Raw genomic sequence first — 26,369 nt, 5'->3', positions numbered from 1 at the left:
TCATGTTCCTTACATCAATTCCATAGAAAACCGTTTATTCACTTCAAAGTTCAAATAAAAAAAAAAAAAAAAAAAAAAAAAAATCTTATTTTCACCTAAATCAGAAGTTTAGACTTTAATAAATTACTGACCTTTGGCAGTCCTTGAGTATCTTTGTCTTTATTTGTACACAAAGTCAACTCGCAGTGAAGAAAGAGCAGTGAGATGTTGAACATTGGTTTAAACACAAAGCTAAATCTTTTTTTGTCCTTTTGAGCATGTGGTATCAGAAAGTTCACCTTGTCAATGCTGTAGAATTTAACAGATTCATCTTTAGGACAAATGTTTTCTATAATGGTGTAGTCAGACATTCTATCTGGATTTGAAAACGGGGAAACAAAGCATGTTTGAATGGCAAAGCCCAAGGATCTGTCAGCTTTAGTCACAGACACCTGCATTAAAAAGAAAGACGGTAAGATCTCAGAAATGACATTTTTAGTTCACATTTCATTAATATTTTCAACAATTTTTAAAGCAGTTTTCCAGTACCACTTCCAAGCTGAACTATTTTGAAGGCTAAATGTTAAGGGTAGACTGTCAAACTGAGAGACACAAAATCTGTGGTTTCAAAACCAGCAGCTGTTTAATATCATAACCATGCATAAATACAGCAATCCCTTATCTTTCCAAAAGCAGATGAAAAACCCAGTCCAGATCAGACACGTAGTTAATGACTGTGACTGCCACCTGAGATGCACTGCTTCTCTTACACACAGACTACAAAAGAGCTGTATGGAAGTCAATTACTAATTCCATGTCTTTCTATCTGTTTGAAACTTTAATGAAAAAGAAAAGGAAAAAAGCAACAGACACAACAGAGAATCCACCCCCAGCCAGGAGAGGAATGCAGAGGCAGAGAGGAGGTCATGGTCTGACGTGTGGGTGGCATTCCTGGACTGGGGGGGGGCAGGGGAGCCTTCTAAAAAGCCATCATTTCTTGTGAAATGATCCTTTTAGTTTATTGTATGTCTGAAATTCATGTTCTTTTATGAAAAATAATTAAGACTGCAAACTTCCAGGGCACTGATGTTCAGCTGGACTGGAATACAGACAACAAATGCTACAGAATAATTAGAAAAAAATTTAAATGGAATTTGTAACAAATGAAGCATGTTGCTCTTAATAAACTACAGGAGTGTTGTGCCTAACCATTAACACTGCCTGATGAAAACAGTTCCACAAGAAATAATTTCCTTCTTAGAAGAAATGTGCCTTAAATGTGTACTTAATCCACATGTGCTGCACGTATATTTAAGGAAGAACCTGCCAAATTTTCCTGTGGTCTATACAGAAATTTTTGGATGCTATGACTTGTGCAGTGTATAAAGGCATTTCTCATTTTTTCACTCCCTTCTGTGAGCAGCAATCAAATCAGAGATGAAGGGATGTACTGAAGCATCTAAGCAAGAAAGACTATCTTCTAAAAAGAACAGAAATAAAGACTGATGAATGAAAGTCAAGCCACAGATACTGACAAGTACACAAGCTGATGGTGTAAACTAGTTAAAAAGAGATTATGGCAAGGAGGACAGGTATACTACAGTATTATGAAACACCACCAGGTAAATAAAAGGATGAATGATATCTCAAGGAAAGAAGAGAACTACAGGAGGAAGGTGAGATAAAAATATGATAAGAAAATTACAGTAGAGAACAAAGAAAAAAATGCCAAAAGTTTCAAATACAAAAAACATTTTTAGCAGAGAAGAAAAAGGGAGATATAGAGTTCTTACAGATTATGACCTAAGCAATTTATTGACCAAAAAACCCAAAATATATTTATTAATAACAAAAGCAAAACAGAAACATACATTAAAAAAAAAAAAAAATCTGTGGCAGCTAAAAATGGAGTCACAGAAGTTCAAAACTGATACAAATTTTCCACTGTGCAAGAAGGATAAACAGAAAAAAAAGGCTTTGCCAGGACAGGTGATGAAGAAATCAGAACATCTGTCTGAATAAACAGCTCCAGAACCAGACAAATCCACAGGGCTCAGAGCCAGGGGGATTCATCCCAGGTCTCTGGAGGAAGCAGCTGGTTTTATCCAAATGAAAAAAAGTCTTTTAGAAACATATTCTTAACTGAGCGTGATATACTTTCTTTTTGCTTCAACTATCTTAAGTACTTTTCACTGGGTAGAGAATGAGGAAGAGACACAACACACTGAAACAATGAAGAAAACTGCACCAATGGCAAATAGGCCACTACGCTTACCATGTGCAATGTGCATTCTCAGAGAGGAACTAACTTGGGGAAGAGGAACATGGCACAGCACTGCTTCAGTCAATATACTCATTTTCCTGGTCTTATAAGCCCATAGCTCACCACTCCTTGGTTTACTCATCTATAAACTGGTGATAGTACTTCATTCCCAATGTTGTATTTATTAATGCCTACTGTTATTTCAAAAACGCAAAATTCTGTTCACATGACTATCTTTAGAAATACTGACTGTATGGGTTTGAAATTCCCCAGATTTCATAAGCAACTTAGCAACACATGGAAACACTACCAGGTCCAAAATGCACCTAAAGTCGAGGGTACCAGGCTGTTGACTTTGCTGGCCTTCTTTATCTAAAGCTGTTAGATCTCTTGTGTCATAGCATTCAATAGGATTGTAACTGGTGTTTGTAAGTGGATCAGAGAGAGATCAGAAGCTGTATTAATTTTGTAACCCGAGAACACTAGCACATAAAGGACAGACACTTGCAACCATTTTTTTGCACGCCTACATCTTCCAGATGAGGTTCAGCCACATTGCCCAATAAAATTAACCTTTAAGTCTTCATCAGGAAATGCCAGTTCAGAGCAAGAGCTCAGAAACTACCTTTAAGTTCTGCACAGAAAAGCAGATTTGGCAAGAATGACCAATTTACCTTGTAGTTAAAATCACCCATTTTGCAGGAATCCTTTGGTTTTGACCCAAAATATTGTCCTGCTTCTTACCCAACAGTTTCTGTTCTCTGAAGCCACCAAAGTACCTACTTGTCTGCCTAAAGCAACTGCACAACAAGACCTTTCAACTGACAGCAACAGATTCGGCTCAGTGCATGGCCTTGCAAAATGTTTCTGTTAGTTTGAAAGCCTTTTTCAGTTTGTTACCTCTACATATATTGGCCCATTTTCAGCAACAGAGAAAAGTCCTTGAGAGGGAGAAAGGAACAGATCTGTTTTGTACAGCTCCATGGTGAAGGTCACATTGGTGATGTGTGGTTCAGGAGGCCAGAACATGCCTCTGTCATCCTCTGGCTGGTGCAGCGTGCAATTAAACTGAAATGAAAAAAACAATACAAATACATCCTGAGTCGGGATTGATAGCTGGATAAGGACAAATTTGGAGCATACAATACAGGCCCGCTCACGTTCATCTACTTAGTGCAAATCTTCAACAGGGTCACAAGAAGTAGAAGTGAGAAGAAATGTGTTAAAAGACAAATTAATTGCTATACAATTAATGTAATTTATGTGAAGTGCCTATTACAATAGGCATTTCTCTATTGTCAGGTGCAAACCCAAGAGTAACATACCACTATTTCAGGCCACCTTGAGAAAGCAACATCTCCCTCGTCAGCATCCACTGGAAATCCATTATCACCTGATTCCATATCATCATCATCAAAGCCACTGCTTTCAGCTGGTGATGACAGCTGAATGACAATCTGCACAAAAGGTATTGCAAATGCATAAAATTAGGTGATAACTGAGCACACTCTCTTCATGGTTATTTTCTTCTCTCTTCAGAACAATGCAAAGGCCAAAAGAAGTGCCCAGTTGAGCAGATGGTGAAAGCACATCTTAAACAGACTTGTGCTGAGCATGTAAGATACACAGGTTATATTTAGAGAATGCCCCTCTTTTTTCCCCGAATTCAGATCCAGCAAAGACATCAGTCTGGGTGCTGGTGTCTGAATGAGCACCCCAGCATTTCCATTCTGTTTCTGGTATTTCTATAGCCAACATTGAAAAAAGAAATGGCTTTCTAAAATGATTTTTTCAACTTAACAGTTTTCCTTAATACACTCATGGAAAATCACTTAAAGTGTTAGGATCATTAAAGGATTTTCTCTTCTGTCATTTGCATATTTTTTCCATAGATGTACACCCAAAAACATGATGTTCCTTTCTTCATTTTTCCTTTTGTTTTTCTCTGAATTCCTCCCTTTTTTTCCCTTTAAATTTCTCCCCCTTTTTTCCCCTCCTTTTCACACTTCTCCAATTCTTCACCTGACAATTCCTGGTTTTGTTTTCCAATGTTCTGCACTCTGCTTCTGTATGCCCTGTGGCTCCTCAGCTAGTCCCCTCCCTTCCAGGACTTCATCTTTGTTTTCTTGGACATAGAGTAACTGCTAAGAAGTAACAGATACACTCTTTGACACTCCACTGCATGGTGTTTATTTTTTAGGAGAATGTTCCCAAATTCTGAAAGATACCATACATGATTCGGAGTTGAAGTGAGTAGCCAAGACTATTAAAAGACACGATGGAGAAAGGAGAGAAGAGGAAGCAAATATTCATTTTAGTTTGGGCCATAATAGAATACAGGGACAATGATTCAACGGACTCAACCTTAAAAGTCTTTTCCAATGAATGTCACAGAATGAAAAAATTATTCTGTGACAGTATTTAGCTCCAGACACGTGCTATTCTGTAGTTCAGAGATGTTTCTATCCACAGACTTGGTTTGGGACTGTTTCTAAAGTTAGGTGCTACAGACTTGCCAGTATAGAACGGTTTTAACCAGGCAAGGTCACATCAGATTGCCTTAGCTGTGTTTGAGTTGGACCACAGGCTTTCCATCATTTGCCAAGGTTACTTCTACGTACTGGAAAGCTCAGCAAGAGAAACGTGTCATTACTTTCCAACCCAGATTAGCTGCACTGTACTCAAGCTCATAAACTGAACCAATCTGGAAGCAGTCACTTAGAACCTAAGTGGGCTCCTTAGCATCATCACTCACGTACAAGTACCCAGAGTCCCTTCATCACGTACATCAACTGATAGCAAATATGAATCCAAATTATAAGAGAGAAGCATGCACAGATAATGTCTTTTCCTCACATTTTGAAAGCCTTTTTCACACAAAATTTTGAATGAAAAAATTTCACCTTAAAATAATTCAGCATATGAATTAAATGATATTGCTTTGTGCCATCACAAAACTTCGTTCCTGTTCCTCCTTACAGCTAAGGAGCACTGCTTATGTACGGGTACATCAAAGCTGCATAGGGAAAGCTGGTGCAACATCTCAGACTGGTACAGATGGTCCCCAAAGTGCAGCCACGCAGTTTTGTAGAAGTATTTAACTCCAACTCGTCCTTTTTCCTTTGGGATACTTCTGACCACAAGAGCACACTGAACATGCAGCCTTCATACCTCCTTGAATACAGGGACTGTAGCTGCAACTAGGTTTGAGCTAGACAGGAAAAGGTCAGGATGCCTCCTTTTTGCTAAAGCTAAAGCTAACTACAATGGCTTCCTTGTACCACTATGATATGCAGTGCAGAAGGTGGCTCCTCTTTGTAAAATACTCACAGAGTTAAAATAAACAATCTTGTTCAAGATATATGCTGTCCAAGTCCCACATTTGTTCAGCAAAGACTCCAAAATGAAATGGGTACCATTCATCCTGGCTTTGCAAGAGTGATCCAGCAGCGAGAGTTCTGTCCTTGTGTAGCCGCTAGCCTGAAACAAAGGCACTTTGTAAGTGGCAGAAACACAATTGTGTGAGGCTCTTGCTTAAAGTGCAGCTCAGAATACTGTTCATGACTGCTGATAGGAGCAAGTGAAGTTCATTGTACTGACATCCAGGGAAGGTCACTCTCAAAATGCTGTTATACATGACAGACAGGGCATGAATGTAACATAGAGCAAAGAAAACAACAGGTTCATTATTAATCTGCTGATTAATAATGCTGACTCTGTTTGGTCTGAAATGAGCTAAAAATGCTGTCTGTATCAGGCTCTTTTCCACAATGCAAATGGACACAAGCAACCTGTCAGCTGTTAGATGGATAGATCTATTCAGGTCTCACACAGCTATCAAAAGCAGCTTCTTTGTACTTCGGAGATTAAAAACTCAGACTGATGGTTAAGTACAGTAGTTTTTTTGACAGAACCAACCCTGCAAAGCTTTAATCAGAAATCCCTCTACAAACTACCGGGTTGTTGGTAAGAGGAAACATGACCCTGAGTTTCCTCACCAAACTATTTTTAGGGGGTTGAATGGTGATGGCTGTAGATCTTAGAATGTTTATTTTTTCAATCAAAATACAAATAAAATGTTCTGCCCAAAAAACCCTGCCCAAATTTAAGAATCAGAGATCACACCAACCTGCAGAGAGTCTTTTTCTACAGCTACTGTCATGACTTTGTCATCACACTTTATTGACAGGGCGACATCAGCACTGCCCTGAACCTCTTCGGGTTCTTTATGTTTTAAGAGGGAATGCTCAAAGTCGTGATTTATTAATCTATCCACTGAATCCCTGGACGGGAAGATTCCTTCTCCCACTGTGTCATGTCTTCCTCTGTTAATGTGAAAAGGAAAAGTCAGGCCGTCACTTAATGCAGGATTCTTTGGGGCAGGCAGTGGGTTAGCACCCAGCAATTCAGTCAGCTCCGGAGGAAGGGAATGGTCTTCTTCATCATTCATCTCTTCTAAAAAGAAAAAAACAGAAAAAAGAACATTAGGTTACTCAATATTTTTCCTAAAAGTATTCAGAACTAATAATTTTCATACAAAAAAAATATTATCCAGCAAGGAAGCTCTTTCAGGACATCCAAAGCAGCATCTTTGTACTTTTGAGGTAACTAGCCACAATTCCTCCACTAAGGGTTTAGTTGTTAGTGAGGCATCTAATCCTGGCATATTTAGTCCCTACTAGAAATCTGCTCACTAAGAGCTGAAAAATAAACTTGGAGGAGTGCACCTATTACATGCAAAAGGCAACCATAGAAGTCAAAGAAACATCACATTCAGCAAATACACTATTTTAGTGCTGCTGAAATAGCCTAAGTGCAAATCATTGGGTGAAATTCTTCCATTACCTGCCTCATCACAAATTCAGTCACTCCACTGTTGTGAAACTACTTACCTAACCAGAGCGAAGTTAAACCAGAGTTAACTTTATACTGAGTAAATGAGAACACTGTCTCCTGGCTTATACATGCTACTGCTCAGGACAGAAATCTCAACATCTGGCCCAAGCAGGTAATTATCTGTAACCCATGAGAATGCAATTGATAAAATTAATGTGAACATAAGCTTTATCAAAACAGCTAAAAAATATTTTTAGTGGTTGAAATTCAGAATTAGTGAAAAAGCAGATGCAACTCCACTAGCTTCAACGGACCCAGATAGCTTTACATCAACAATGACTTCAGCCAAATAACTAAATTTTTTTTAAATGGTTGTATTTATTCTGTTCACTCAGACTTTTCTGGTAAGCCAGTTTTGTCTCTAAACAATTTAAATGTTTATTTAATTGTCTCAAGGAAACACTATGCTCATACTTTTGGAAAAAAATTTAAAAATCAAAGCTGGATTTATTAACTAACAAAATATCCAGTTGCTGAAGTCCATTCCAGTGAACACTGAGCCTGGTCAGCTATAACAGCCCGTGTGTTGGATAAACTATAACCATTTAATTCCACCAACATATGAGGAAATAACACAATCTGCCTGGACTTTTCTAATCAAAAAGCCACAGACTTTTTTTTTTAACCAGCATTCATAGATGTTACCAGCATTCTTGATGACGAATAGTGAAAGTAGTGCAACCCCCAATGAGAAAGCTTCAAAACTGAGAAAGCACCTTTCAAATCATCATATTCTTGGAAATACATGATACATATTTTCTGTATGCTAAAAGTCAGTCTTCAAGCTCACCTGTATCTTCAAGCTGCAGATGAAATCTGTTAGCAACAGGGGCTTTTGTGTAGGAAGTAACTGGACTATAGTTATGCTCATAAGCCCACTTGATCAAACTCTCATGCGATGAGGGAATATCAGGTATTACTGATTTACTCATAGCCATGGATCTTTCTGCTTCCTTTCCAAAACCAATACTATTTGATGTCTGCAAACAAAGAAAAACTTGGTTCATGGTTTACTATTTAAGGATACTTAAAATGGAATAGTGACACTGATTGAACATGGTTTTTACTCTATTAAATAACAACAAACTGAGAACACCTGGGAAATAAACCAAACTCTGCCACCTTAGGCACACAACCGCTGCACACATGGAGAAAAGCCGCCCCTTCCTCCCAGCCCCTGCCTGGAGTATAATAAATCAAGGTAGTCAGAAACTGTTAATCCCTAAACGAGACAAAGACGTATTTACAGCCATTTGTATAATGCCATATTTTCTTCAAAACTAAGTTGAAATTACTTTTGAGGTGAGGTGTACTCAAGATGACAACTGATTTTTCAAATGTTCCCTTCATTTCTTTGCTTAGAGCATTACTTCAGCTACATATGGGAAAACCTTTGTTCAAATGAACATTACCAAACAAGGCAAACCATAGCATGCTTATGAAGTAGATGTGATACCAGCTAATGCTTTAAAGTCAGCTGGCACCGAGGATAGTCTGTGCCTCTCTGAATGAGCTTCACACCAGAAGTGTTGTGTGCCTCCTGCAAAATGTTGTGTATGTTAAACAGGACCGAATTAAATGCTTAATAGAGTGATAAGTGAGAGCATGCATGTTTACGCAAGGCCAAACTACTTAAAAGATAACATCTACTTTCTGCACATAAATAAAATTTAAAATTTTATTAACAATATAAGTTTTACATATACTTTGATACAGAAAACTCAAATACTCTTGCCGACCTCTTAAGTTTTATTATTAAATAGCTACAAATAACGGCTCATCAAAGTTGGCCACAGAATACAGATGAGTCACACAGTCAGTTAGCTTTTGTTTTACTGTAAATGTTTTGCAAAAATTCAAATTTTCTTGTCCAAATAGGCAAGTCAAAGGAATATAACAAGCATCTCTAGCTGTTAGCGGGGCAGTTAGAAAATGTTCACTGGTATTACACTTTAATTTGCTTTTAAGTGCTTGGCATCTTAAACTTAAACATGTATTCACATATACATATATTTATTTTTACATTCACAACATTACCATTATCACTATAACAATCACATCAAGGATTACAGAACAAGCTGAACATACAGCAGGAAAGGCAGCACGACAACCCACTTTTCAACGATTTCTGCAATGTGACTGAATTGTACTTTCTATATGCAGATGATACCATTGAATGTTCTACAACAAACACTTTCATTCCCGTGCCTGATTACCTTCTCCATCATATAGGCTGCACTGTTTTAAATCCCTGTTGGTTTCCCTCAATGTGAGCAAATCTTAATTCTCTTTCACTCTAGAACATCAAAAGGTTGATGGCATTGATGTCTCTTGCCCAGATTTGCTTTTAGACAGCGGTCCTATGGAGCTGCTACCCAGCGTCACAGAGCTCGGTTGCACTTCTCTGCCTGACCTCAGAATCAGCTTCTGAACAAAGTAGTGAATAAAGCTCACAGAGTCCCAATGAAATGGCATAGTTTATCTTTAGCTCCCTCCCTCATTTCTTCATAATGACCCAGTTTTGCATCCTTTAAACACTCACAGCTTCGCAATTAAAGTTAAAGGGAATTTTAGGTGCAGTGTCTGGTTTGAGGATGCTGTTACCAGTACAGTTATCAATGACCAGCAAAGGCCACTGAAGATAAGAAACAAAAAGGAAGCAATAAGTATCCTAATTTTAGTGCCTTATTACTGTTTTGGATCAAATAATCATTTATTCTTCAACAGATACAAATCCAGACGTGATTTATCACACATTTTCATATTACCACACACCTTTCACTGGTCAGAATTATGATGATACCCCAACTTTGCTGCATCTCCCTCTCTGCTTTCCTTTTCTTTTTTGTCATGAGGAGACAGCTGAACAAATATTACCTCAGAATTTTACTGTCCTAGCTGGCACCTGACCATTTCCAGGGCTTGTTTATACCTCTCCACTCCACGCTGAGCCTGCAAATGTTCAGTCCTTCATCACCTCAATGAAACAAAACCAAGCACAAGGGCTTGCAGGAACAGACATACCTTCCTTCACTTGCCTGCCCTGCCTACACCTTCACACGCAGTGGATGAAACCAGGCAGAGCCACCTACTAACCTACTCAGAATAGACTTTAGAAACTGGTGGGCAGTTGTTCTCATGTAAAGCACAGTCCCTCCAAGCTTTTGGAACCTTCACCGGTTTGTTTTGTGCATTTCACCTTTCTCACTCTTTGCCCCTCAACACATTTATCTTCTCTCTGCAATTTCACTTCTTTGTCCACTGTGCAACCTACAGCTTTGTAAAAGGACACTGGAGCCAAAGGACGCAATGTGGATGGCAGACAGTCCACAAGCACAGAAACACACAAGCACTGCGTGGGGGTTGACGTAAGGACAGACTGCAAACAGGAGTTAAACACAGCCTGGGAGGAACGCATTGCATGTATATTAACGTGCAATTACTTTACCTAAACTATTCCCATTTTACTTGGGTTTGTGTCCACCCTCTTTCAGAGTTTCAAGAAACACAGCAAGCTGGGAGATGAGCTAGATGACCCAAAAAGTCTTTTTCATTTTTTGTCTATGAACTTAGACCTTAATAATTCACAGTCCTGGGTTTGAGGCAGCTTAGCAGTAACCTTTCCCTCTCGCTTTGCCAATCCCCTCAAGACAATTCTGATTCGTACCGAGGGCAAGAAGTTAGGAAAACTGAAGTGCATGGAACTGATTCAACTAATAAAAAGAACATTGTGAAACATTACCTAATTGTTTAGTAATGTTTTTATGCATTGTCTAAATTTGGGCTTGGAAAGGCCTTCAGCTTAATAGATATGAACAGATCCTAAATGCTGGATGTACAGGCTTTTTAATGACATGGGGGTGTTTAGTTCCCTCCCACACGCCTCTCTAAATAAAGGAGAACAAACACACGTTCAGAAAATGAAGCATCTATATAAATGAAGCAGCAGAGCAGACAGTTACTCACAAATCCTAACATAAATATACAGTCTTTTATATACTGACACTTCCATATATAGTATTACTTTCTCTTTTTGTTAATCTAAATAAAATGTTACCTCTTCTGCCACTCGTTATAGGAAGAATTTTCACTTATACTTGTTACTTATACTTTCAATAATTAATAAAGAAGAACTTTAAAAAGAATAGCAGCCTTGCTTTTCTATACTCAAGTGCAGCACTTGAGACATTTTTAAATCCTCTAGAATTCCTCTCCCTGAAAATTCATCATCCATAAAGAGGTAGCTTCATGGATATGAAATATGGTACTTTGGCTGTCTCCAAGCACGAAATGAACTAATGCAGAATTCTCTATCCTGTGAGAACAGACCCATAAATATATAGTGGTGAATTTTATGTAATAACCCAGAATGAAACTTTCAAGTCAAGCATTGTTTTTTGCCCTTCGGCTTACAAGTGTGGTAATCCTGGGTCGCTAACCTTGACTTTTCTCTTTAAGGGCTGATTATTTAGGACCTACAGAATGACCAGAACATCTTTTCCTGTCCCTAAGATAAAGATGTGTCAGGGATCAAAAGGGAATTTCACCCTAGAGAATTTTTCCATTCAATTTTCTGAGCAACACCATAATTTATTTCCTTTTATTTCCCTCACTCTCAAAATCTAGCATAAAATCCTCCCTACCAATCTGTCCCCTTAGAAGATTTAGATCAAGAAGCCTTTGGATCCTGTCAGAATTGTCCTTGCACACATCAAAAGGAGAAAGCTACTAAGCAAAGTAAAATTCTTATAAATACAGATAGCTGGAGTTTGAAAATGTATCTGAGTTATGGCAAAACTGTTATTCAGGAGGCCACTGGGTGGTCCTGAGCAAACATTCAGCTCAACTGTACAATGTGCTCCTAAGTGATCACTTAAGACAGAAATAGGTCACACATTTATAGGCTGCAAGATCAGTCAAATTTTATTTATTTATTTCAGAGCACAGGAAAACAGATTTTCTTAGTAGAGATGGTGTTGAGCCACAAAGCCTGTACCAAAAATCATTCTGAATCAGAACCTCCAATTATGTGTTAACTATAGTTTCAGAAGTTTAGCTTTAGAGATCCTGGTTTTAATTTTTTTTGAAACTTACTATTTGCGGTCTGTGGAGAGGGGAGGTCAATTTGACCAAACACTTGGTGAGGACAGAAGTACTGGCAGGGAAGAGGCTAGAGACTACTACAACCACAAGTGGAAGGAGTAAAAAAGTTTCCACTTCTAAAGGGACGTGGGTGTGTGCTGCATATCTAGGATTATCCATTCTGCACTCACAGGCATCTGTCCAACTTCTGAGATGAACCTGTAGATCCACTCACCAAAGTAACAGCAAAAAGGGAGATGAACACCTAACTCTGTGTTTAGGGTACTTCAACAGAAGTCAAAAAGACACAGACCCTAAATCCTTGCACTAACCACCTGGCTTCTGTGATGTGCTGGTCAGTTTAATAGCCCATATATAAAAAGTTAATGAGAAAAAAATATGTAGTTTCTGTATTTACTCCTTGAAATGCAGTAACAATTAAAAAAGCAGCTAAGAGAGAAAACATTCAAAAATCAATATGGTCTAGCACTATATCACATTTAAATGGATTCTATACTGTTGCAGTACGATATCTCTCAAAAAATAAAGGTGCTTTAACTTACAATCACTTCCAGCTTTCCCTGGACATCATGCGACTTGATAACCCAATTGACAGACTTTTTACACTTGAGGATAAGTACAACGTCTCTGACAAGTTTGGCGTCTGGTTGAGATGGTTTAATGTCAACGATTATATCCACCTGGAAAGCACTGTATGTGGAAAATAGAAAGTTAGATCAGAATGCCAGAAATTTTCAGCTATCAACCTTCTTCCAATCCATCATGTTTCCACTGTCTGGCCAGTTGATTAAAATGCTGGAGATTATCCCAGGCAACACAACATGTGCAAAACAGATTGTTATTCCACATACGCTTAAATGATTTTGCATAACAATAGAAACAAATACTTTTTATTAAAATAATATTTTTGTCTCTTGTTTACAAGAAGTGTGCTACTCATTTCAGTTACTATTTAGAGCAGGTTAGTTATATGACTAGCAATTTGCTTTATAAAGTAAATATTTTTTTCTTATTTCACTGCAACAGTGCCTAAATATAGCTGTTTCAGTTTCCTCTAGCTATAACTATATTAAAGCTCAAAATCATACCTTAAAAGAAGCAAAAAGACAAATTAAGCAGGTTAATACCAAAAAAATGCACAAATACTATATTGGGGAATGTCTCTGCCTAAGCACTTAAACTGTGAAAATTACTTTGCTTAGGATCTTGCGTGTGTTGAGGAATTAAGCCGTGTATGCAGTTTCCAATACTTCTGGATATACACTTACTTTAAAAAGAAAAGAAAACAGATGTCCAGCCTACTGCTTGCTGGAAAATAGATGAATGCTATTCAAATTTTCAAGATCTCAGTAAAGTAAGTAGAGCAAATGGGTTTGTACCCATCAATAACATGTCATCATGCAAAATATTAATTCAACAGAAAAACCTTCACTTCCAGATCATCTTATGGAGCCATATATCATACGAACATGCTCATCCCCAAGCAACAGGTTTCAACTAATATTCTGCACTGCGACTTAGTGTATCTCGGGACCTTCATTTTACCTCCTGCAGTTTTACACATGCCCAGCTCAGCTTCTGTATGTTTCTTTGTGGATATAAACTTCGTAAAGATAGCTGTGGATGATACATAAAACTAAGAACGAAGCAAGAGGAATTTCACTTATTACTTTTTTTACTTTTAATAACAAAACATTTAAACATTTTTGCAGTGTTATCAGCTGAAAAACAAATTCCTATCAGCCAAAGCCAAAAGCCCAGAGGGCTTGGAGACAGGTCTGTCATTGCATAACACTGCAAGGGACTTACAATGAAGTTGCTGCTAAAGAACAGCCCTGTTCAGGATGGGGCTGCAACTCACACCACACAGAGGCAGATCATTTGGCCTTACCCACTTCACTTCCACTACATCTCAGCACTTTCTTACTCTCCCAAAGTTGCTAGGCAAGAATATTCTCAGGCTCTGGGTTCATCATCTTGCAATGAGATAATTACCCTTCTTGCAAAGACCCCTCCTTCCCCCTCCATCTCCCTGTGTGATTTCCTCATTAGGGATGGGATGTGCTCAAATGTAACTGCACAAGGAGCACAACTGGACAATGCTGGATATCCAGTGTCTGCAGTATGCAGACAGGATTTTAATTCTACCTTATCTCTGATGAAATTGTACTTTTCTTCTTGCAAAAGAGAAAACCATGTAAGTTTCATAGTAAATTTCTGTTCTAGCAACCATACTCAGCACTTATGAAAAGCTCTTCCAGGTATGACTATCTGAAGCAAATCCCATTCATGTGTTCCCACTAAGACCTAGGAGAGACCAGCAAAGGATGAATGTTTTAAATGTCTTACCTCCCAAAGGTACCTTTGACAATTTAGATAATCCTCATAATGCATACAGAGAGTTAAGTAATTTTCCCTAACCACTACTTATAAACTTTTTTTGGTTAGTGGACCACTGTCAACCCTTAACACTTCCTGCAATTATTAAACTGTCCCTTAAACTCAACTGGAAACTTTACAGAAAATACTGTTATGACTCTGCAGACCAACTGTGGAACAATTACCATGGACTGCAGATCACTTGCAACCTCTGGACTACTGTTTGGGAGCCACTGCCCTAGGCCTTGCTGCCAGTCATCCCTACCCACGAACAGGTCAAGGTTACTTTTAACCTCTCTTCTCACCTCATCCAGCGGTCCGATCTTAAACCCCGTCTGTCAGATGCTGCCCTTATTCACATTCCCTTATTCACCTTATTCTTGGAAAAATTTGACTGATTGAGCAAGAAGCGGGGCAGGATACAGGCCATAAGAACTGTGCTCTGCAGTCTTGTCCAGAAAAATCCTGGGATTGTGAAGCAGAATCCAAAATCTTTACATACTCAAGAACTAATTTCTATTTAAGGCAAAGTACTACGGTCCAAGCTCTTCTTGTAAGGATGAAGTGACTACTTTCAGTTGATTTTCAATAGAGAGTTGAAATCTTTAGCTGTGATTTCAAACAGATTTAGTCTATTTAGACGATACTTTACCTGTATGGATTGGAATTTGGAGTGATCAGTTCAATGATGTGAACTTCTCTTTCTTGGACTAAATTAGACATAAGGCACCCCTCTGCTGTTTTCGGTTGTAGGTATCCCGCAAGGTAATTTAAAGAGAGAAAATTCTTTTCTATGTTGCATGAAGGAGGAAAAACTTGATCTGGAGGGGGGAAAAAAAAGAAAGCATATGCACCTTTACACACAGATATCAGCTTCCATGCATGTATGTACTGCATCTACTTCAATGTGGCACTATATTTTACAGCATAGGCTAAAAGTTATATCTATTATCTATCATAAGCACTTATGACAAATCAACATAATATTGAAAGGGAGATCCCTGTTGCAACAACACAGTACATCTCTGATGTAAAATATATACTTCTAAACTGAATAGTTTCTATTTACGGATTTAAATATTTAATGAAAGAAAATCCCTGCAAAGAGAAATCTGAAAATAATACTGAAGCAAAAGATGTGAACATTTTTCAAAGTGAATAAAATACATTTAATTTATTCCTTGCACCTTTCAAAAAAGATTTCTTTCTTTTGAAATTAACTCATAGAAAACTTTTGTGATCAATTCCTTCTCCCTTTAGACAATGTTTTGTTCTTATTATAAACTTGCCATATTTAAAAGATCACAAAAAGTATTTTCCATTTCCTTACTCAATATATTTTCCTATATATTGTGTAGTCAGAGTCAGTGTTGTCTAGAAATACTGCAGTTCTTTTGCACATGGAAAATCGAATATAGCAAGAAAAGGATGAAATCAGTTGTTGATATTAAGGAAGTCTGACCGTAATATCCATAACTGAAATGAAGAAATTCTAGAGCAGATATTCAATCTCTTTTTTTGGTTTAACTGCCTAGCTGCTCACAAGCATTAACTAGTGTACAATGCAAAACACAAAAAGTAGTCACTTGGTACGAAGTTTTCATGCACAGCCTACATTGCTGTACCCCCAGAAGCAGTACTTCCATTGAAAAATAGGAATACTTCGTATTTCTAAGATAGCTTTACAGATGAATTGTCATAATACACAGAAGGACTATGGATCATGTTCAAAGACACAAAGTCCTGTACGAATATAATTCCAAATGGCTGGCTCTTTGACCTTTCGTTTACAAAGGCTGCTTTCCTATTAAGGTCAGTAGCAAGACAGAAAAAAGAAAAAAATCAAATATAATACACTATGCACGCAAAACTGTGGATGAACTCTTAAAAGCTGAGACCACTGTTAGCATTTTCTCCTTAAATGAAAGGTGAAATGTCACCCCTGAAGCACATTTGTGTGTGGTACGTAACTTTGCAGGGAGACCAGAGACTCCTGTGACCCCATCCACTGCAGAAACAATTAGGGGAGTTTCTTCTGATCTTACACAAAGTAGTCTTTGAATATTAACCTTGCTGTCTTCCCTACAGAATCTATGAAAGCTGTATGAGGCTGTAACATACTGCCCAGGAAAAGCACTGCTCTAACATCTGGTATGTGCCCTGCCAGATTGGCCTTGAATGCAGCTGCAGTTCTCCTCCCACAACAGCACAGAATGGAAAATGATCCCAAATGGTCCACACTGAGTTTGACTTTATATATACACACAGAGATACTAGGTATTTGCTTCTCAGCTGCCGTACAACACAATTCAAGCCGTAGAATTGTACAGCCTGTGAGTAGTTTGTGGGTAATTACCACAAGTCCTATTGTTTGCCATTGCAAAGAACTTCGTTCCTGCTTCTGGCCCTTCCGTGAAATGTCTCTGGAGCTCTCAAAAACCACTGATCTCGCCACCACCAGCGCGGAGGCTCCCCAGCCCGGGCCTCCACTCAACAGCACGCTTTTTCTCTGCAGCAAATTTTAGCTCTGTCACTGGCTACTTGACGCACAGATTTACTTCCCCCCTTCACCAAAACGTATTTACTCTTGTCCGTACCCGTTACCACAATCTGGGCTGGAGCAGAAAAGAAAAGGGGATCCATTTCATCTTTCTTTGCTCACTACCCTTCTTTTATTTTTTAGTTTCAGGGCTGTCTACTTACTTTGGAAAGGGACTGCAGGTGTCTGCAATCAATTAAAAACCTTACTAAACCAGCCAGCACACAGCCAGTTTATGGACCCAGTGCCTCTCTAATCTCCACAGACTCCCAATATGGGATCAGACATGCGGTTCGCCTGTAATGCCCTCAGCGTGCCCAGGCTCATGGGGCCCTGCCCTCCAGAAGGCACACGGCAGACCTGCGGGCAGGGGCCGGCAGCAGCCTTCCCCTTCGGTGTGTGCCAGGCTGCTCGGGTGAAGATGAAGGATTGCACACCTGGATCTGTAGTTCCTGTGGGCAGCACCTCCATTTTACAGATGAGGACAGACACCGTCTGCTCTATTCTGCACAAATTAGGTGTCATCTGCAGGTTCTTGGCTAAACTGGATAAAAGTTGAGTATCCCAGCTTAAAATCATGAGGAGGTTTTTGTGAAAATGAGCACCGTTAATCAGGTGTCACTCTCCAAGACAGGCAGCACCCTGGGCAGCACCAGTCTGATGCAGCAAAAAAAATCCCATCCAAGCAAGAGTTTGCCTTTCAAAGTCTGAGCTGGGGATAAACGAGGCATTTGGGATTTTCCTCAGCCACTCTGATGGTGGGGCTTTTTTGTCTGTGTTTTGCAGTTTACTAGCCATTAGGCACAACGGAGATCAGAACTTCGACTGATGTTTAATGGCAGGGTATAAACGGGAGTAGGGAAGGGGCTGCAGTGGTCTCTGGAGGGAGGGTGGAAACTCTCGGCAGTACTCACCCCCCAGCAGGACACACAGCTAAAGCCTGACACCACGCAATCACCTACAAGTATTAAACCAAGCAAGTACAGTGTGCAGGATACATGCACTAGTGTGTACAGGGTAAAAACTCAGAGTCAGGACTGAAGCTTCAGCTTCTGCCAGGACAGGAGCACAGTGTTACGATCTGTAAACAGACTGTACGTTTTCCAGTCTAGTTATTGTTACGGCTATTTTTTTTTCTTATTTAGCTAATAAATGCGTTGAATTTAGCTCCCTCCAGGCTAGCACATCTGCCCTGGATTTACACTGGCAGTACTGGATGCGTTAGGTAACATTTAGCTAACTGACAAGTCTTCCTGACTTGTATAATCGCATCTTATTGAAGCGTGAGGAATTAAACTGACTTCTGCTGAAAAACGTGTACTAAGATCACTTTCACCATGAGCAGTCCTGCTTTCTAGAATCTGACAGCGATTATCACGGCAATCACTTTGCCATCTCCTTCATTACACAAATCAAAGCAAGAACAAGAACACCACTTCTTGTGCTCCCTTCCTCCAAACCCTCATTCTGGCTCCTTTAAGTTCTCACTGTGCTCACCATTCAAGCAATATTTAAACAGCCACTCTTTCGAATCCACAGGATTCAGATGCACTTGGCCCCGACCCAGTTTGCTAGCTCGCTCAGCTGCCTTTCATTTGCAGCTTCAAAAGTGATTTCAGAGATCCATGGCATCAGAAGCAGTTTTATTCTATGAAAGATCACCCTTCTTCAGATCTTTTTGTCCTCTGGCTTGCATTTTCTGTTTGCTGTATTCAGCTACAGCCTCCACTTCTAAAATGTTACATCTTCTAGTTTCAGATTTTTGTAACCTGAGTGAAGCTGAAATGTAGATAATTACATGAATACTGCCATTAAATTCTGTACCAGTCACATAGCAAGGAACTACTTCATACGATCACCTATAGAACATGAGTAATACTAGCAGTGATTCACAGACCGGCAGCTGAGGGTACCTGACTAAAGCACTCCAGGAGCGTGAGTTTTGTATGAAAAGCCTGTAACGTCCATCAGCATACGCTGCGCTTTGTGGAATCTAGTGATTCCATCCTTCACTCTGCAGAGAAGTGGACCAGGTCCACGTCCCACGTGGTTTCCATAGAACTCCTTGCATGACTGCTGCAGTTCAAGAACTGACCCTCTCCCCACCCCGAACACATGCATAACCCCCACACATACACGCATATTCATTCTTCTGCCAAGAATTTAAATCAAAATCAAATATGGTTACAGCTGAGCTAGTTTGTAGGAGCCTTCTCAGAAACTGTCTGTTTTGGTTGCCTGCCAAGTTCCATTTTGTGTACTTCTAATTAAATTCTGTTTTAACACATTCTAAAGATGATGCAAAGCTCTTCTATTTAGCTGCCTAGTTTGACTGAAGACATGCAAATCAACAAACAATTTTATCTCTTTTTTGACATATTTAATTAAATGTTCACCTCTGCAACGCAGAGACCACTACTCCCATGTATACGTTCCAAGAGCACTTCAATAAGCTAATAAATATATTTCTGAATAATTTTCTGGCATTAAAATCCAAGACTGGTGCCAAGTAGAACAAAAATCACGCAGGGGAATCCTGTACAAATTTGGCAGGATTTGGATAAAACCAACACAGGCATGTTCTGATTTTGGGGGGCAAGCCTCATGCTTCAGGAAATCAAATGATCAAATACAGGTGGTTAGGAAAGAATGTTTTCTCCACAGACAGTTTTGTTGTTTGTGGGTTTTTTTGTTTGTTTTTTTTTTTTGTAGCCAATTAGTTCAGCTATGCAGGGGTTTCTCTAGAAATATTGCTGAAGTACTACTAAATTAGGCTGCTAGTGCTAGTAAATGTTGAGCCCACCAGTACTTGTTGGCTGTTGATAAAATGTTTTATTGATTTCTACTTTTCCCATCACTGAACTTCTTGAGAGACAACAGTTAGTTTTGAAATATCTGGACCACTAGCTGCGACGCAACTCAGTTCCAGTTCACTTTTACCAGCCTTTATTCTTGCTGCTTTCGGTTTAGCCTAAACCTGGATGTTTGCTTTAGCCTGAACATGGATGAGATCTTCAGAGAATGAAAAAAAAAAAAAGTGAATTGCAGGCCATTACGGCAAAGAACACTGATATCTTAAAACATCCCATACCTGCAAAAAAGAAAATGTCACCCCCAATCATCCTGCACAATAGAGGAAAGTCTGCTCTCCCTGCAAACTTCCTTTCACTAACTATATATTTTCCAGAAAACTAACTTGAATAGAGGTAAGTAGGGCATAAATCCTTCTGAACCGACTGCCTTGCTCCAAGAATATAGTGAAGAGAAGAGCTGTGGCTCTTGTGTTATCCACGGTTTATGACCAGCTCAGGTGGAACTCCCCTGCAGAAGACATGCCACGTGACCTGCAGCTAGCTGAGTGAAAGCATGAGCCAGAAGGTGCTGCAGAGGCTCATATTGTTAAGTTGTTCCAACGTTGCTCAGCTACAGAGCTACAGCCCAAACTCTGCCTTCATATGGGCCTGTGAAATCCCTGAGGAGCCAGAGTCCTCTCCCACCTGCCCTAGGCCACCTGATGAATTTGGCATGAGGCTCACAGGGACAGGAAATCTTTCTCCTTGGGATGAAAATACACAAGGACATCAGACTGAGGTAACTTATTTTGGTGAGGAAAGCAATAATTCTTTGCCCAAAGTAGTCTGGATCGTTATACAAACAAATACTGAAAAAAAAATATGACTCTTGTCTTTTTAGAAATTACCCTCCACTTCAGTCCTTTAGATGAAGACACCCAAACAATCACCCTGAGTAGTTTATTCCTTTTAAAAGGTGAAGCTTTGACTCCTGTAAGATTCTGACCAATTGCATCCACATTTATGAGCACAAAATTATGCACCAGAACCCATTAAAAGTTGCCTAAATCCAAGGTCTGGTCTTTAGACTTGCTCTTATTTCTCTGCCTTCCCCTTTCAGATCACATCTCTTGGAAAATGAGAGGTATGTTTAAAGATTAAAATAAAAAATGTGAAATAATACTACAACAAGACTTATTCTCAACATCTATAAGTACCTATCAATTCTGTTGGTTTTGTTTTGTTTTACCTTCTCCTACTTTAATATAGATGTTTCTTGATATTTTGAGTTCAGTGAAAGACGTTACTGCTCCATATTCCTTCTGGGCCCACTGTAGCAGATGTTCATTTTTGTCAGGAAAAAGCTTTTCTTCCGTTTCTGCTGACAAGGAGAAATTTCCCTTCTCAAACTGAACAACGGAACCTAAAGACACCTGATGGGAATAAAAACGTATTTTTAATGTGGTACATTTAACCGCACAGACAGGTAGCATATTTAAGCAACATGATCTGTCACACCCAAATGCATCCACTGAAGGCGATTATACGGCTTATTTCCAACAATGCCTAAACTTCATGTGTTTAATGTCTGCATACTGATAACTTTTTTGGAGATCTTTTTCAAAAATGAAGCACCCACCAGCCCGGCTGGGTTGCACGTGGCAGCTGACTAATGGGGGGCTCAGAGCCACTCTCCGAAGTCGTACTGCTGCAGAAGTGGTACAACAGTTCTGCAAGGGGGGGATGAACTGTGAGGGCGAGGGGAGGGCTGGAAGACAAGAGGAAAACTAAGACAGGAGAAAGTAAGAATAAGGAACTGAAGGGGGAGAAGGATGTGAAGCACAATAAAACTGGGAACTACTGAAATAACTCCCACATCAGGAAGAACATGAGTCCAAGCTCAGTGACAGATAAAGGCCAACAGAGAAACAGAGTAAGGAAAGAGAAAGGCTAAGAGAAAGGGAAGATATTGACTGTTGCCTTATTTACAGGAAGTGAGGAAATGCTTTAGTCTAACACATAGAGCAGATGAGTTATACATCTTCAGAAAAATCCTTACAAATAGGTTATATTAACTCAGGTCTTGACTGGAAAAACTAAAATGTTGTTTAAAATAGTCAAAATGGAAAAACAGAAAGTAGAAGTGTAACAGGTTCTGTGGGAAAGCCTAAGATTTTCAAATACAACTTCACTGGATTGGCAGCAGCATCATTCAAGAAAAGAAGAGGGCACAGGGTCAGACTCTCTTTCAGGTTGGGACCTGCTTCAACTTGCATTGGCCTTGAGAGATAAACAAGTCATTCCAGATTTACTGCAAAGCAAGATCATCCCAACAGCAACCTTTTGGCTCTTCTGTCCCTGCAGAGAGATGTGGCCAGCACTTCCAGAATATTTGCCAGTTCTCAAGAGGTCCCTATAGCAAGTGGTGAAAGAAAAGCATTCCTTCATCTGCCCAACCTCAGTAGACATCACCCATCCATACTCTTCACTGCCTCTTCCTTCAAGCTGCTTGAGGATTGGGGCCTGCATGCCCCACCCGGGCTGGCCCTTCCATGCACGCTTTCACTAAGATCTAAAACATCAAGTCAAGAATAACATGTGCTTGAGTGAGAAAGCACAGCAAGATGAATAAGCTTTCAGGTCTGAACGCATCAGTGAAGATTTCTTTGGACATATTCCCTGGTGCGGTGTGTAAGCAGTGCTTGCTCAGATACAACACACAGCCCCTACTTCCAGACTGCTGCAGCAAAGCAGGCTTCAGGAAAGAAGGATCATTTTCTTGTGTTGTCCCCAGAGCAGCCCGGGAAGAAGTGTGAGTCACTCTGCTGCTCTCCTCTCCCTTCCCTTTCCCTGTCTTTCCACTAACCCAGACTTCTTTGGTGGAAAAAAAGTATAGGTTTTTTCTCCAACTGAAAATCCAAAACTACTAATGGTGATGATCCACAGAGTGAAAAATACATCTTAACAATGTCTAACCTGTCCTGAGTATTATTTACATGTTATAGCAGGATAATGGTCATAAGTATGTCTAACCTTTTAAACAACAAAATACATCAATAGCAAGTATTTAACAGAGATGATCAGAAGTCAGGTTCCAATCACAGAAATTAACTAAAGGCAACCAACTATTACTTTCCCTGGAGCTATTGTTCACACCACTATTTCAGGATGTTATATATCAGTTTGTTTAGCAACTACAAATATTTGTCAAAATAGACATATAAATTATACCCTTTGGTACACAGAAAGAATTCTAAAGTTCTTCCCTGTGCCTCCAGCTATTATGTTAGCATTTATTAAGCACATATCACATACTTTCCTCTTAAGAGAAGGCCCATGTAATTCAGAGTTCAATTTGACCAGACCTGTCAAAAGATAAAGGGATTCCTTTTGCCAGAATAGTTTTCAAAGTTTAAACTAACATCTGTTTCAATTCTGAATGATCTTCCTTATTTGTTGTTTTTCATATGACTACCATAAAACACTTCCTTTAAATGAAAAAAGTCTTTATTCAGTGTAACACAGAATATACCATATTAGCATTCTTCTCAAATAAGAAAGCAAACTCTGCCATTAGAGAAAATCCACTGCCCCCAAATCTACAATACTAGGCAAAGATAGCAACAAGTTACCTTTAAAAAAGTATTTAGCAAATAGCATCCATTTTGTACTTCTACCACTTAGAAGCAGCTACGCCATGGACTGGTTTTATGGGGCATCTCTGCAACGCTCCTAACACATTAAATTTTACAGTGTGCACAGTCTCGTAGGATGAAGAGTACACTGACAGAGCACAAGACAGGTCACGCGGAGATTGCATACAGAGCACCTGGTAGCAAGGCTGTCTTTTATAGCTGTGACATGTGAGACATCTTGTCTCCTGTGCATCTCCCATGCACAAAAAATGCAGGCTTTAAGGACTTAACCAGTTCATATTTTGCAGGGATATTGAATAGATGCTGGCTTTCCACTCTCGGGAACAAAACTCCTTAACTACCTCAAAAATACTACAGTTTATCCATTAAGTACAGCAATTGCTTTTCATTTACACTATTTCACAATGGTTCTGGTATTTTTTATGGTCAGTATCAGAGTAAAGAAGTATCAATGAGGACATTTGAGGAAAGCATGAAAGAAAATCTTATTCCTTTTCACTGTATTTTTCATTTGATATTTGAGATATTTAAATGCCTGCTAACACAACAGCTTTCTTCCTCAGAATACACTTGGTTTTCCATTTATTACTAATTAAAACTTTAAAACTTTCTGCATCATCCTGTGGCATGACAAATGTCTTCCTGCGAGACAGATCCTATCAATGAACCCCACAGTTACTGAGTCCTACTAGGGAGGAACCGACAAATGGAAAGCAGAGCAACTAAGAAGTCTGCCACAAGCATCCTTACTAAATGATCATACAGTAAACATCTTTAAATAAACACAAAGCTTATCATAATTTGGTTTGTTTTTTTTTTTAATCACATACTAAAGTCTATTTGAAATGCTCGTTCCACTACCAGGTTTTAGAAAGGAGTGCAGAGTTCTGCTGCGCCTGCCAATGTTGGGATTTTTACTACACGGACCTAAGACAAGGTTAAGTGAGCCAAGCACGTTATTTTTTCTGGAAAGAATTCAACAGACTCTTCCAAAAAAGGCAACCATCACTGTTTCAACACCTGCCTTGAACATTAACTACTTACGCTTCAGAACAAACCAAAACTAGCTCTCTCTAACGTACTTAGGATAAGCCAGAGCATTAAAACCAAAGAATGTTTTAAATATTTGGGAATATATCAACAATTTTTATCTGAACACTTATTACACAGCCGACTGCGTGATTAAGAAACTGCTGTCACATACACTTTTATCTCCTCACTTCATCTCCTTCAGTGGTTACTTTCAGAGGCTGCAGAGTGGAAAAAGTGCCCCAGCTCTATTTCTTCCTGTTGTGAGGACATCAAAAGTGACTGCACCAGAAACATCCCCTGCTACTGAGTTCACCTATGTGCCCTGTCACATTTCTGACGCTAAATGAGGAAAATTCCAAGCTTGACATGGAAAATCAGCTTGTAAGACCAAAAGACACTGGCCATGGCCACTAACCACAGCAAGGACCCCAGCTCAAAGGGGTCTTTTGCAGTCAGAGGAAATGAGGATCAAGTACAGTATTTTGAAAATTTGCTACCAAAACCTAAGTATTCTATCAAAGAACAAAACATGTTTAGGACCATATTTTGATTACACACACTACTGCCCTGCTGACCATCGTGGGAACTAGGCACTGTAATTTTCTTTGCACTGTACAGAGGCAAGGAAACATATACCTCTAATGATGGGGGGGGAGAGGGGGAAAGGCCTTTATACATCCCTTAAAACTTTCCAGTCTTACAAAAACTGCCCTTGCAAGGCTGCCGTGGTAGTTCAGGACATCAGCTACCTGGCAGAAGTGCCAAATGGTGTAAGTTACTATTCCCCAGAAGGAACAACTCTCAGAACCAACCCCGAGTCATCCCAAATATATACACTGGTGAGCGTGAACACTGCTCACACTCAAAATAGCGTCTTCTGTTTCTTATTTTACCTATTTCCTTCTCTCCTTTTAAATGTTTATTGCTTTTTTTTTTTTCTTTGAACCTGATCCAGGGGGGATATTTACTTTGTTTGCTTTATGACATTTTAAGTATGTAATGTAGTTATAATTCAGAACTCCCAAGTAAGAAGCAAGTTCATAATTTAGCCTTGAGAGAGGGGTAGGCACCTTTGGGAGATGACTTAGAATACAAAGTTAAGTGTCCACAGCTACCAATCCCTCCCCTCACAGCAACAGCTACACCACTACTCACCAAGGCCCCTCCAGCACAAGTGACCAACAAAGCCACCCATAAAGCCAAGACTGAGGCTAATATACTAGCAGAAGAGAAGCAGCATCCTTCATATTTTTACCCAAGCTATACAGTATCAGACCTGTGGGGCAACACGTAGGAGAAGAGTAAATCTGCTCAGAATAAAATTAAAAAATTTGAACCAACTTTCAGAGCAGCCCACATGGGGTTCAGACTCAGCTGTTTTTTTTTCAGATAATGTACTTTGATGTGCTTTGGTCCCATTACAGAGGAAACGTAAAGCCATGGATGGAGAAATATCAGGTATTTGGAAACTCAAAAATATATCCTTTGTTGTTCATAAATCCATATACAACATACAGTAATCACTAAGAGAACAGTTAATTTTGGTAAGTGACTAAGAAACATTCTGCTTTTGAAATGACATGCAGCATTTGTGAATCATCTATCAGCTTTGCATAGTCGTACCAGCCACAGAGGTGCGATGCTTTCAGGCAGTAGTAAGATTTCTCATTTTCAGTTTAGTGCTCTCAAGACCACTTACAGTCATCACAAAACTCCACTTCCAGTTTTCA

General features: G+C 39.3%; 1 protein-coding gene across 4 annotated transcripts in view; it reads right to left on the bottom strand.

The window, feature by feature from the left end:
• Positions 1-26,369, bottom strand: part of TGFBR3 (transforming growth factor beta receptor 3) — a 123,291-nt gene that overhangs the window by 17,576 nt on the left and 79,346 nt on the right. For 3 of the 4 annotated variants that reach the window (XM_068406689.1, XM_068406688.1, XM_068406690.1), the window contains 9 exons: positions 21,201-21,384; positions 15,273-15,441; positions 12,784-12,931; positions 7,929-8,118; positions 6,372-6,697; positions 5,573-5,722; positions 3,568-3,699; positions 3,143-3,310; positions 132-431 (listed from right to left, as the gene is read on the bottom strand). In XM_068406689.1, coding sequence (XP_068262790.1) covers positions 132-431; positions 3,143-3,310; positions 3,568-3,699; positions 5,573-5,722; positions 6,372-6,697; positions 7,929-8,118; positions 12,784-12,931; positions 15,273-15,441; positions 21,201-21,384 — 1,767 coding nt within the window. The remainder of the gene's footprint in view (positions 1-131; positions 432-3,142; positions 3,311-3,567; positions 3,700-5,572; positions 5,723-6,371; positions 6,698-7,928; positions 8,119-12,783; positions 12,932-15,272; positions 15,442-21,200; positions 21,385-26,369) is intronic. The other variant, XM_068406692.1, reaches the window with a different exon arrangement.

Source organism: Nyctibius grandis, chromosome 8 (assembly GCF_013368605.1).
Source record: "Nyctibius grandis isolate bNycGra1 chromosome 8, bNycGra1.pri, whole genome shotgun sequence".
Lineage (NCBI taxonomy): Eukaryota > Metazoa > Chordata > Aves > Nyctibiiformes > Nyctibiidae > Nyctibius > Nyctibius grandis.
This window is presented reverse-complemented; position numbering and strand designations above follow the sequence as displayed.